Source organism: Agelaius phoeniceus, chromosome 8, assembly GCF_051311805.1.
Source record: "Agelaius phoeniceus isolate bAgePho1 chromosome 8, bAgePho1.hap1, whole genome shotgun sequence".
NCBI classification, from domain to species: domain Eukaryota; kingdom Metazoa; phylum Chordata; class Aves; order Passeriformes; family Icteridae; genus Agelaius; species Agelaius phoeniceus.
In genome coordinates, this window is record NC_135272.1 from 15,613,248 (window position 1) to 15,626,393 (window position 13,146).

General features: G+C 39.4%; 1 protein-coding gene across 1 annotated transcript in view; it reads left to right on the forward strand.

Annotated features, from left to right (window-relative positions):
• The window catches only part of LOC143694633 (uncharacterized), a 175,470-nt gene that overhangs the window by 143,097 nt on the left and 19,227 nt on the right, over positions 1-13,146 (forward strand). Inside the window, exons 6-9 of the mRNA XM_077182075.1 lie at positions 1,258-1,391; positions 4,971-5,075; positions 6,741-6,792; positions 10,977-11,108. Coding sequence (XP_077038190.1) covers positions 1,258-1,391; positions 4,971-5,022 — 186 coding nt within the window. The 3' untranslated portion in view covers positions 5,023-5,075; positions 6,741-6,792; positions 10,977-11,108. The remainder of the gene's footprint in view (positions 1-1,257; positions 1,392-4,970; positions 5,076-6,740; positions 6,793-10,976; positions 11,109-13,146) is intronic.

A 13,146-nucleotide genomic window follows, 5' to 3' on the forward strand; every position in this document is an offset into this window, starting at 1 on the left:
AAACCAACATTCTTACAAAACAAACTAAAATACCAGAAGGATGACATTTGGGAGCTGTGTAATGAACTGCTTCTTGCTCATCTTGGTAAGGCAATGTATGGTTTGCTTTTAGCATGTTCTCAGAATTACTTCTAGTGTTGGCCTGAGTTATAAAATTATCTCATTCAGGAAACAGTTGGGTGAGATGAGCTTAGGTGAAATCTGCTGCAGAGATCCCAAAGTCTTCAGCAGCCTTACAAGTGTAGAGGCTTGCAGGGTTGATGCTTTATCATCTGTAGAGCACATGAGACTGAGCATGAAACCTGCTCCAGGTGACCCTGCTTGAGCAGGGGGTTCTTCCTGCCTCCACCATCCTCCAGTGCTGTGTCCTCTTATTGTATGGAGCTTTCTTTTCTTGCCTTCTTTTAATAATAATAATAATTCTGTGTAGAGAACAGGCAGTACCAGCCTTGGTTAGCTACATTTCTTTATTACATTTCTTCTGAATTCTGCCAGGGTTCTGAGGATGACTTTCCCAATCCATGTCCAGCCACAGCACTGGCTTAAGTCCTTAGAGGTGACAAATGCTGGAGGAGAGTTGCTGCTTTCATTCTGTGTCCTTTGTGCTATGCAGAAAAACCTGATTTCCTACAGGGGTATTTAAGCTGTGCTGCTGGGAATGTCTGGCTGGAGAGCCTCATATGATCCCTTGGAAAGTGATGGATTAACAGGAGAGTGGCTAAAGAGCTCTGAAATGGCAAATGCTGTCATTTTACAGACCCTGTCCTTTAACAACTGTAGGCCACGTGAGGGAGGGCAAAAAGCTTCCTTAAAACTGAAGTTACTGAGGCCTGAGGAAACTGTGCTTCACCTCTTAGCAGCAAAGTAGAAAATCCCAGAATATCCCAAACAAAGCATTTACAGGCAAATTAAAAGCCTGCAGAATTCCAGTGTAAGTGCATGATGCCATGGATACTAAGTGCTATCACTTAGCTATTAGTTCTAATTAACTTGATGTGGACTATTTGGTAATAACAACTTAATGGTATATTCCTTGGAACTGGAACATGACAACATTACACCCCTGTTGATACAAATGACAGAATTATGTTCAATTACCTGTGGGCAGATACAGTTGTTATTAAATCCTGCTATCTGTGCAATGCAAACTCACATGTGTCCTTAGAAATAAATTGCTTTACCAATAGCAGCCCCTCTTACAGCAAGGCTGCTGTGTGTGCTGATGGGCTGGAACTCTCCTTACTTTGTTTTGAACAGAACAGATGTGCTGCTTCATCTCATTGTACACAGAGCAAATCCAGAAACCACTTGATGTTCCTGCTGAGGCCTGATTTCCACACTCCTCCAATTTTGAATGGACTGCTGAAAAGTCCTCCCTTTTTCCAAACCAGGTGAGATCAAGTCCATAGCAAGTATTTGAAGAGAAAGCATTCTTGGAAAATGCTGTGTTCAGACTGTGGGTTTGGTTGTGTTGGATGCAGTGACACAGGCAGAATTACACTGCCTGCTACTATTAAAGTTACAAAATAAATTTGGCAAAATGCAAAGATTTAAGTGTCTCCCAAATTGTGAGCCTGAATGTAGTTTACCTTCTCAGTGGTAACAGCTTTATTGTACACAGCAGAAACTGCAATGGAAATCACATCTCACAAAATTATTGCCAACTGAGACCTAAATTTAGAAATCCATTCAGTTTTCCTGTTAATCAACTGTGCTTGATAAAATGGACAGTAGTAAATTAAAATTACATATTAGTGAAGTTGCAGTTATCAATTGCTGTATAAAGATAGCACTGGTAAAAATCAATTTTTTGCCATCTTTAATTAGCCTTGTTCTATATTATAAATGTAATTAAAATGCTATTAGTGGCATATTTCTAAAGAAATCAATTCTATTCATAAAATATATCTTACAGCAAAAAACAAAAGAAAACCCTAAGCTAAGACAGCAAACCAAAAAATAACTGCATGAGTTGGATTTTAGGAAGCTATGCTTTAAGATACAATCATATTGCTCCCATCTTTATTATTTTTGCTGTTAGTTTAGAAATGTCAGAAGGCCATCAGAGCTGTCTGAATGCCTAATCAAAGTAGAGCTGAAGTTCTACATTAAAACCAAGATGCAGATTTTCATGCTATCCTTTATCTTTCTCTCTGAGTTCTTGCTCAATTAGAGTTTTATTGGCTGGCTGGACCTAATCTTTCAGGCTTTTAATGTAGGAATTTTTTTTATTTTTTATTGGGAGGATTTCATACCTAGAAAAACAGACTCTAATCAGCTGATCTGAATTACAGCCACCTGTGCTTGTAGAATTCCAATAATGCTACTGGAACTGCTCAGAGAAAGGCTGCTCATGGGGCAGCTGGGAATACCAGCCTGTGTTTTGTGGGGAGATTAAAAATATCACTTTGTCAGTATTGCTTAGCATGTAAACCACGTTATGCAAACCCAGTGCTCCAGGGAAGAGCATACATTCTGCTTTTATATTCCCATTATGCCAGGAGCTTTGTGAACTCATAAGCAAAAATGCTATTTTCTATGTTCTTTGAATGTAAAACAGGCAGTGGGCTTGAAAAAAAATCATCTCTAGAGTTGTGTGACCTATTAAGGTTGAGTGTTTTAATTAATGAAAGAATTTGTGGAAGGCAAAAGAATCCTCCATTCCTGCTAAGGCTGGGGGTCTTTATTAGGACCTGGCACGTCTGAGATTTCTTTTGCATTCAGAACTGGTGATTTAGTTAGTTTTCCCTAACTGAATCTATTCCAGATCTGTGATGCTGTATTCAGAGATAAAACCTCATTGGTGAAAAATAAGGTGATATTTTCACAGTCAGATCACTGAGAACTGATTAGCAAGAGAGAGAAAATGAATCCAGAAAGTAGCATTTACTGCCTCTTTCATCTTCTGAATGTATAAAAATACAGATTAAAAAGATGCATATCTCTGGAAATACATATAAAGGAGTTTATTATCCACAAATATACTCAAGCCTGATTTACAGTTTGTTGAAACTGATGAGAATTTTTTTCAATTATCTGTAGATCATTGCTAGGAGATTTATTGTTCTGCATCCAGATTTACGGGCTTTGGGTTTTCTGTCACCATTTTAAAACATTCTTTAGATAAAGATATGAAAATTAGGGATCTCATTGTTTAATACTGATAAGTTTCCTTTTACATGGATCTCATGTTTTTTCAACCTTAAATTTTGTGGCACAGCATGAATAATTCTCAGTGGATTGTGAAGGATCCAAAGAAACTGCACTTGTTTTATTTCATGTGAGGTTTTGTAACAGTCTGCAAGTGCACAACTGGACAGTTATGTGGGTCTAAAACCCCAATATTCATTAACAGGCAATCTAAAGTTTGTTTGCACTCCAGAATGAAAATAGCAATTTCTCCTTTCTGATACTCTCCTATCAAAGAATTTTTAGTATTACCATCAGTCTTTTCTATCTGACCAGTTTCTTTCTGGAGCTCTTTGGGGTGTTGGTTTGTTTGTTTTGTAAGTTTGGGTTTTTGTTTGTTTGGGTTGGGGGTTTTGGTTTTTTTTTCCCCTCAGGGCTTTTTGTGTTTTGGGTGGGTTTTTTTGCTGTTTGTTGGTTTTTAAAGCAATCTGAAGATGCAGTTGTGATTGTGTGGAACCAGCACTTTGATCTCAGGGTTGTCAGATGTGACACTTAACCAGTGTTGGGATGCTGAGGGACACAGCACTTGTGGAATTGCCACACTGTATTTTGGTGTTAAGCTGACTAAATGTGATTTGAGGGCAGTCAGTGATCACCTCCCTGCAGCAAGGGGCTGTCAGTGCTAGGGTTGGCCCATCAGGAGCACAGAGCAGCTTTTGGTGGCATCACCACTTTAAACTCTTAGATCCCTTCCCACAGTGGTGTAGTTCTGTTTGTATCTCTGTGGGGTTAGGAACCTGTCCCATGAATCATGGACAGAGTCAGCTGCCATTACTGACAAACATCCAACACTAATACCCATCTTTTTAAAATGGGCCTCACAGTTCCTTGTGTGGTCAAAGATTTGGGGTTTTGCTTTAATATTTCGGGACAGGCAAATTGTCACTCCTTGTCCTATATTTATTTTAGTTTCTTCTAAGTGTGCTATGGCTTAATGAAAAATTAATTTCAGCATTGCCCTGTATAAAACCAGCTGATGGCAGTGCTGGAGCTTGGTCTGAGGCAAGGGCAGCTGTGGATGGGGCTCCTTTCTCCAGCTTTCAGCAATTCCCTGTTTCCAGCTCTGTCCCTTTGGTGGTGCTCAGTTTTTCACTCCCTCCCTGGCAGAGCTGCTCATGCTGGGGGAGTGGGGTGCCCTCCTGTGCTGCAGTTTGCTGCTCAGGTGAGAGGATGAAGTGCCTCCCCTGGAGGCAGCACTGCCTGTGGAACACTCCCTGCTCAGTGGGGCAGCTGAGCAGGGTCTCCACCAGGGGTGCCAGTGCTACCCCTGCGGCTTCTCCTCCCTGGGCTTTCAGTTCAGCTCCTCTCCTCACTGTTTTGTCTGAAACTTGCTTGGGGGCTTTTATGACAGTGATCATCTTGTGCAAACCCTTGGCTCTGATGTTCCAAGCAGTACTGAACCCTTGCTGCTTTGTACTCTGGAATGTTTATAATGCAAACACAGTCCCTGTCTGCAAACAAAGGGGGTTCATGCCTTGGAAGCTCAGACCATGAACTGTTGACAGGATTCTTTTACTTTGTTTTATGTCTGTTCACACTGTCTCTGCCTCTGCTCCTGAGTGATGCCACATGGCTGCACATTCACCCCAGCCTCAGTTCAGAGAGAGAAAGAAAATCCGAGCCTAACTCAGATACTCCTGTGTACCAAATTATATTACTAAATAACAAAGTCATCTTGCTGCTGTAATGTATCCACTGTGCTTCCCAGGGCTAACAGGCCCTTCTCTGCATTACACACTTGTATGTTCATTTTTAAAAGCTCTCTCTGTTCTCATGTACAGAAGTACTTCAGTCTCTTGCTTGCTGGCATTTGAAGAGGATTGCAGGCTCTGAAGCTCTTGCCTGTTTAGATGCTGCAGTCTCAGTGATGCCTTGGACTTGTAGATGTAAGTTGGTACTTTATGGGGGGTTTCCTTCTCAGCTGCTTTTTTTCCATGGGTGTTTTTTTCAGGGTACTGTTTCCATTCATCTGTCTTTTAAAACAAAATCACACCAGAGCACCCAGTCCACCATGTCAGCTAAAGGATCATGAAACAGTGGCATATTTTCCCTCAACAGCTGCATTGGTGGTTTCCAATACTGCATTATATAATGTGGTAAATTACAGAAAAAATAACTAAATACTGCATGATCTAGTATGGGGAAAAAATCCTTATGTGTTATAACACTTCTCATAGAAGGATCCTCAAATATTATTTGCCTCAGAAGAGTTAAGATGGCTCAGCTGGGACAGAGCTGACCTACCTCAATCAGGAAGAATAAAATTCTTTCACATCTGTAGTTTCTAATTATATATGATGTTTGAATCAATTACATGGAAACATAACTAGGGATGTGACACTAGTTTGCACATTTCATATTTACTGTATCCAATGTACATTAAGAGAAAAAAAATGTTAAAAAAGGCTTTATTGAACACAGTTTTACTTTATGCAATAGCCATCATGAATTTTTTTGTGGAAGTGGTGATCAGGAAAGGAAACAGCAAAATCATCTCCATTGCTATAAACAATTAACACTGTGCCCTCATGATGTGCTAAGTATATCACACAGCTTTTAGCTGTGGAGAGTCTTTTTATACTAATGAGCTGGTTTGACAGAAAGTTTTGGGGCTTGATTTCAAAGTGAAAAGAGAGAGTGCACAAAATTTCTAAAGTGCTGCTCTTGCAAGTATCTGGTACAAGAGGAAATAGGGAGGAGACAGAGTGTTTAATGTGCTGTGATGTTAGGCACTGGTCAGTGTTCACAAAGTACTTCTAAGAGGCTGCTGCAACTTTTGCATTTGTTTTCCAAACCTTTCTGCAATTTTTCAAGTTCTTGTTTGATAAGAGAAGTGAGCAATGGCTTCTCTGCTGTCTTGGCTCAGCAAAGCCAGTTCAAATGGGGAAAAAAGGGCACTGGAGTCTCCTTCAGCCTGTGCATCAAAGGCTTTCCAGGGTGAGGTGTACTTCTAAAGCTCTGCTCAAGGTCATTATCTTTGATATGATTTAACCTGGATGTTCTTTGGTTTTGTAGGCACTTGTAAAATAATTACACATTATTACACTGATAACTCATGAGCATAGCCTGCTTGAGGCCAAATTGATCTGTAGGGCACAGATAAGGTCTCTGCTTGCTGCATGAGGAGTACTGCATGTAAAAGGGGGACCTACAGTATTCCACTTTGAATTTTAAACTTGCAAAACCCAGAATTCTTATGATAGCAGCTAGTTTTAACTATTTTTTTTTTAAGTCACTAGTTAGGTAAAGTCCCATGAGTCTTCAACAAAGTGGAAGAAAATATTTTTCTCTATAACTCCATATTTGTAGGAAGTGGGAGACAAAAATCCTAAGAGATTCAGGAAGTGTCTTTGTGTTGGAACCTGCCTCGAATAGTCAGCAATTAATAATGCTGCATCATTCAGACATAACCTTTCCACATCCTGTCTGGACATGCTCTCCAATTTTAGAACACATTACTCATTATATGTAGTAGGTCAGAGGATAATGTTACACTCTAAATCAGCTTCTTCTCTAATCTTTCTAAACCTTTAATGTCTTCTTTTGTACAGAAATGCAGTTGTCAGCCCTTCAGTGTCACAATTTGCAGCAACAGGATGAGCAGTAAGTATATTTTCACCCTTCTTTCTTGTAATCATGGAAGGAGAAAAACCTGTTACCATTCTTTTTTCCAATCCAAATGGGTTATTATGGCCAGTGAGAAGTGAGGGATGTATGTTTGGACCTCATTAGAACTGCTTCCAGCAACTGCACATTTCTTAGCACCAGCTTCCTGAGGACAGAGCTTCATTAGCAACTTTCATCCGTGGATCTTCAAGAGGTTTGATTACTTAGTAATAGTTGTGCATTAAATTAATTAGTTAACCCATATTAGATACCTTTGTGAAAGACCCAAAACATTTTTAACCTTAGATATGGAGAAGCACTGTCACAGAGATGACCATTATCTCACAAGGCATGTGTGATAAACTGGGATAGGGCCACTGCAGATGACTGACCTGATTTTCATGGATGTTGCATATGTGAAATCTAAATTGGCTGTCTGATTCAATGGCTTGGGGAAGACTGCTCTAAATGATCTGCCCTCAGCTGCTCGATGACCCTGATCATTCAACTCTCAGTCCTTGCTTTAATGATACAGCATGCTTTGCTCTAATGGGAAAAAATACATTTTTCACTGCCATTAAGACATTTCTGTCACATAGAGAAGAAGCCAGCGGGTCTCTTCGTAGCAGAGAATCCAGCAATATTTGGATAGAAAATTCACGTACCATGTTGCATTGGTGAAAATTAATAGAAATAGGGAATAAATATTGTGTAATTTTTTAAAAGTATGACTTTTAAACACCAGAAAACACATTGTTGGACAAGAATGAGCCAAATGAGAGGAAAAGGAATTGCTTTTCCAGTCTTTCTCAGTTAAAATAGAAGTGAATTTGGCAGAAGTTCTTCCAGTAAAATCTGCTTTAGAATAAAGGCACTGCTGCTGAAGCTAATGTAAAAACCCTCATATTTTTACCAGAGCTAATGAAAACCTTTTTACTTAAGTCAGTGTGCTCTTATCTGCAGGTTTTGCACAGTGTTTTTGGACTACTTTATCTGTGGTTTTCCCACTTTATTTTTTCTTTTTTCTGTAAAACAAGGGCAGACAAAAGGCTGCACCTGTAAGATCTTGAGTATGTAGTAGATGACACAGAGAAGCATGGCTGATACTGGTGGTAGTATCAACCCAGGGCAGCTCACTCTCTTAATTATTGGGCCTGGCTTACAGGAGAAAATCTCTTACCATGTCTTGTGAGAGGCCTTTTCAGTAATAGATAATGAATTAACTAGAGGGAGGTTAACAAAACAGTACACATCAGCACATAAACCTCTTCCATTAAGCTCTAACTGCATGTATTGCCCCCCTCTCTTTTTCTTTTGGAGATAAGAATAGATTCATTAAAGTAGTTCTAAATATTTTATCACCTTTAATGTACTCGTGCAGACAAGACTTTGCAATGCAGCCTCAGACATAATTCCTAAATGAGCTCTCTCCTTCATAAAACCTCTCATTAATCTGTCTAAAAGAAGATGTGTGTCTGTCTGCTCAATACAACCACTGTCAAACCTGTGATGTGTTGGTTTATGTGCAATAAAATAAAGCAGCCTAAACTCTGTAGATAAAAAAACCCATTAATGACAGGATTATAATTCCTGAAGCTAACAGAATACTTGCCTTGTTTTCTGTGGAGAAATAAGATTCTTGGGTTTTGAAGCATTGAGTGCCTCTCATAATTGAGATGAGTGGTCATGGAGTGCACTCATTGTCCTTCTGAAATAGAGGGAAATTCTCCTCCCAAGTAGTGGAAAACTGGACCTTTTTAAAACCATCCTGCTTAATTTTCTTCTAACTCCAAGGGTGTAGCTGATGAGCCATTCTCTTTGGAGTGCATAATCACTATTTGGATTGCAGGTGTCAGCCTGATAACTGAGCATGATCTTCACTCTGACAGGACTTGTCTTGTGGAACAAATCATCCCTGGTTCAGTTGGGTACATCTTCTACCCAGCAAATGGCTTCTGTTCTGTGACAGACACGAGGAGGCCACACAGACAGACCTGTTCCAAAGGTTCCTTTCATTCACTCTGGGACAGTGCTGTGGTATCAAAACTCATCCTCGTGGCATAACAGAACACTTTGCAAAAATCCAAGACATTTCAGGCAGAATGGAGAACATTCCCAAGGTGCAGTACAGCAGCCAAATGAAAAAGCAGCTTGTATTTCTGGAGAAGGGATAGGCAGGCATGTGAAGAAAGTTATATAGACAGATGCAAGTGCACTAGGTAGAAATAGGTATTTTAATGGAAAAAAACCCCAAAACCATTGTCTCAGACGAGTGGAAGTAGACAATGTGGCCCTGGGACTAAAATGTCCATGGAAACATAGCATCCTCTATCTCCAGGTTGTTGTGGATAAAGAAGTAAACATTTAAAATCTGCTATGAGAAGCTCTACCTTTATAGACTTTGTTCACACTCTTTAGTGGCCCATTATAAATCTTTATTTTATGTGAAGGGAAGTGAAGGAAGGAAAGGTTTTCCTGATTTATGATAGAATCTACAAGTATTTAATGTTTCAAGCCCAGATCTTATCCTTATCTTCTCTTAGTGTAAAGATTTTGGCCTGAGAGGCAGAAGAAGTGATCCTAGCAAAGTTCCAATGGCTTAAGAAAAGCCAAAGCAATAAAATAATTAAGCTGGATTTCCTGCTGGCACTCCTTGCATGGCCAGCTTAGATGGACCTGAAGGAGGACACCCAGGTTAGTGCTGCAGTATGCAAAATTTGGTGTAAGGCACTGAGAGAACTGGGATCCTTGGGATATTCCCGTGGGCAGCTGGCAAATAGTTAATGAGCAACTCCTGGAAGAAGGAGGATGCTTAATCATCATTTGAACAAAAATCAAGGGTTGTTGTTCTATTCCAAATGTGTAACTTTTCATAATTCCCTTCTCATGTATAAGGGAAAAAGATGAGTGTGTTATGGCACAGAACATGCATTTTATTTCCCTGTGTTGTTGGGTAAGGGCTCAAGGTGGTGCTTTTGCTCAGAACCAAGCTCTGTTTCATACAGTCTTTTATTCTGGACTTAGTTTGCAAATAAATAAAAAGTGTTGCATACCTGAATGCAGTGGTGATGGACAGTAAATATAAGTGTATGGACATCAGTGCCTGATGCTCCCTCAATAATAGTCAAAGAATCCAAATGGATTTTGAAAGGATAAGTATAGACATTTTTAGAGTTTCTAGTTTATACATAAATATTGATAAGTTTCGCTAAACAAACCATTAAAAATGCTTTAAATGCATTAAGATATCTTACTGAAAAGCCATTCCCACTCTCAATATCTTGGTGCTGGTTATGCTTTTGTACTGAATCAAACAAGGAACTTGGTGAGGGAGGTGGACTTGTCACTCAGAAGAGCGTGGAGTGTGATGTTTGAAACATGAAGGACTTGAAGTGATTTCCGAAACAGAGGAATTTGGGAAAAAATCAATGTAATAACAGCATTGTGTGGAATAGACAAACATTTTTCTTGTTGCACTTTGCTTTGACATTCACACAGCGATATGTGCAGAATATTTAAGAATCACTGGAAAGAACTAACAGTGACTTTGTCCACGTGAAACTTGTCAGGCTGGTTCTGTGACTTACTCTCAGTGAAATCCTCTCAGGGATCCCATACCTCGGAATTCCTGCAGGACATCTGAGTTCAGACAGAGTTTAGCCACCAGAGAACGGGATTTTTTTTAAGGGTACACCTAAATTTCCCACAGCAAGTGTGGAAATCAGCCCAGTCTGGCAGTGTCTGTACAGGACACCCTAAAGTGGACACTTCACTGCACCAACTCCACCGTGGCAAGAGTTTCTCACTGATCCAGGTGGGAAATGATTCACAGCTATTTCTGCAAATCCTCAATTAAAATCAGGGGTTTATTCTTAGAAATGTGTTTCAAAAAAAGTAAACATCTGAAAATAAGAAAAGGGCCTGGAAACCTTCGTTATTCTATGTTAAAACATGTTACAAACAGTATAACATTTTTTAGAACAAGTTTTAATTTTTTTATTTCTAGCTTATAATACCAATATTATGTATTTCCTATATATTTTATAGATATAGTATAATATATAGGGTATTTTTGATATTATAATACCAAATATAAAGTTAAAAAATTATCTGCTTGGAGCAAAAACAAATTGTCTTCAGCTAAATGTATTGCCTTTATGAATTATAATGTTTTCTTTTAGAATCAGAGCAAACCCATCTTTTAAATTCTCAGAATCTTAGTCAAGTGGAATTCTTGTTCTGCAAACAGCTCTGAGGAAGAATCTGGAAATATGAATATCATTTGGAGAGGAAGATGGGATACAGCTCTTAAGGTAATCGTGAGAAAGACAAAGGTGCTTCTCCAGAAAAAAAAAAGTTTGCTGCTGCCAGCAATTGAAAACTCTTAACCAAACACTGAGGCTTTTTAAAAATCTTTATATTGATTTGGGACTTTTATATTTTTTTGGTTTATCTCTAAATGCCATTCAAAAAATAATTGTTGCAAATGTTTAGCAGAAATGGCTGCTTCAGTGGTGCATTTGAGACTGAGTAATTTCACTGTTTCAGACAAAATGATGTGCACCAAAGTGGCTGCTGCATTTGGGAGACAGTGAAAGCTCTTTCTTCATAAATTATGACTAAGCTGAGAATGAAGTTATGTACCAGGAGAATGTCTGCTCCTTGAATACCTTTTTTTCCATAGGATTGTATTGATGAGTGTATTAAGCTGAATGCACAGGTATTTTTGTCCTAGTTGGAGGAAAATGGGAAGAAATGCAAAATAACTTTTTTTCATCTCCTAAAACTTTAAATTTAATTAATGTCAGTTACTTATGATAGTTTTATAATAAGGTGGTTTGAAAACCTTTCCATTTCAAAAAAGAGACTTTATTTTGAGCAGATAGCTTAGGTGGTTGTTTTTTACTTTTCTTCAATTTTGTATCTGAACAAGTGCATGGTACCAAGTAGAAGCCAATCTGAACGTCTTTGGATTGTTTAATGTAGCAAAAATCAAAAATAAATTAGAAAATAAAAAATTACTTGGTTAAAAACATTCCCTTACACCTGGACAGGACAGCAGCACACATTTCCCTTCTTAGGATTACTGTTTCCTTCTAAATATTTACATACCTTGTGCAGAAATCAGTAACTCCCAAGAGAAGTAACCTTATTGCATTTCCACCGGGGGGCTGGAGGAGCTGATTTAAGCCTGTGATTGGTGCAGGGAGATTTGGCATGGACAGATCAGGTTTGGAGAGGAAAGGCAGCCCCAGCTCTGAGGAGACTGGAGCCATCCATGATGTGGCATTTATGGAGTGATCCCTTCCCACAGGTTTGCTAAATGGGAACCAGGTGTCCCTATCAGCCAAGTAGGCTGAAGTCTGTTTTATAATCCAGGCCACAGAGGACATCCTTTTTTTAGAGGATTTCTTGAGGAAGGATTCCAAAGTGCATCCTTTCTTCCTTGGTTGTGTTTCCTGCAGCCAGAGCCAGAAGCGTCACTCAGGTGACTTCCAGGGACAGTCCCCTGCTGTATCCCATAGCAGCTGGCTTCTGCCTCACTGCAATAAAACCCCAAACCTCTGATGCACTGGGAAATCAAAGCCATTAACTCCTACAAACCACAGGAACTTTTTGAAGTTTCCCTCAAAGATGATCAGTGAACCAGTGGTGGATTTAATGGACCAGTGAGGAGATAAGCAGAGATTTCCACTTCATCCACAGCCTCCTGAAACAGGAGCCCCAATAGGAGCTGTGTTATCAGACTTCCATCTCCCCACCTTGAGACCTCTCAACAGCTCACATGAAAAATTCACATCTCCCTGATGCTGCTTCAGAGCACTGCTTTGCTGTTGCAGCAAATCTTTGCAAGATTTCCTCAAGAATGAGAACAAGGTATATTTTCCCCCTCATTCTTGCCAAAGTTATAATGAAATACCTTGAACAGATTCTCTTACTAGTGAATCTTGAATAGAGAATTCCAGTTTCCTGACCCCCTGCCCCTTACAAAGCTAATTTCCTTCAGGGACAAATGGGTTTGTATAGGAATTCATCATTTTCTCTCTTCACAAAAAAAAAAAAAAAAAATTCCAACACAGAAGAAAATTCAGTCTCTGAGGATTTTTGAAGAACACAATTCCTTCTGCCTGAAATCTTTATCAGACCATCTCATTAGATGGCTCAGTCTACTGCAGGAGGATCTTTAACCAGCTGCTGCACAGACTGAGGAACTCCTTGTAGGATTTCCAACACCTCCCTTAATCATGTCTCCTAATGAGTGCTTGATGATGGAAGGGGGAAGCAGAGAGGCATTCATATTCCATTTCCTCTTTGAAATGGTTTCACCTGACCTTTCCTAAATGACCTTCA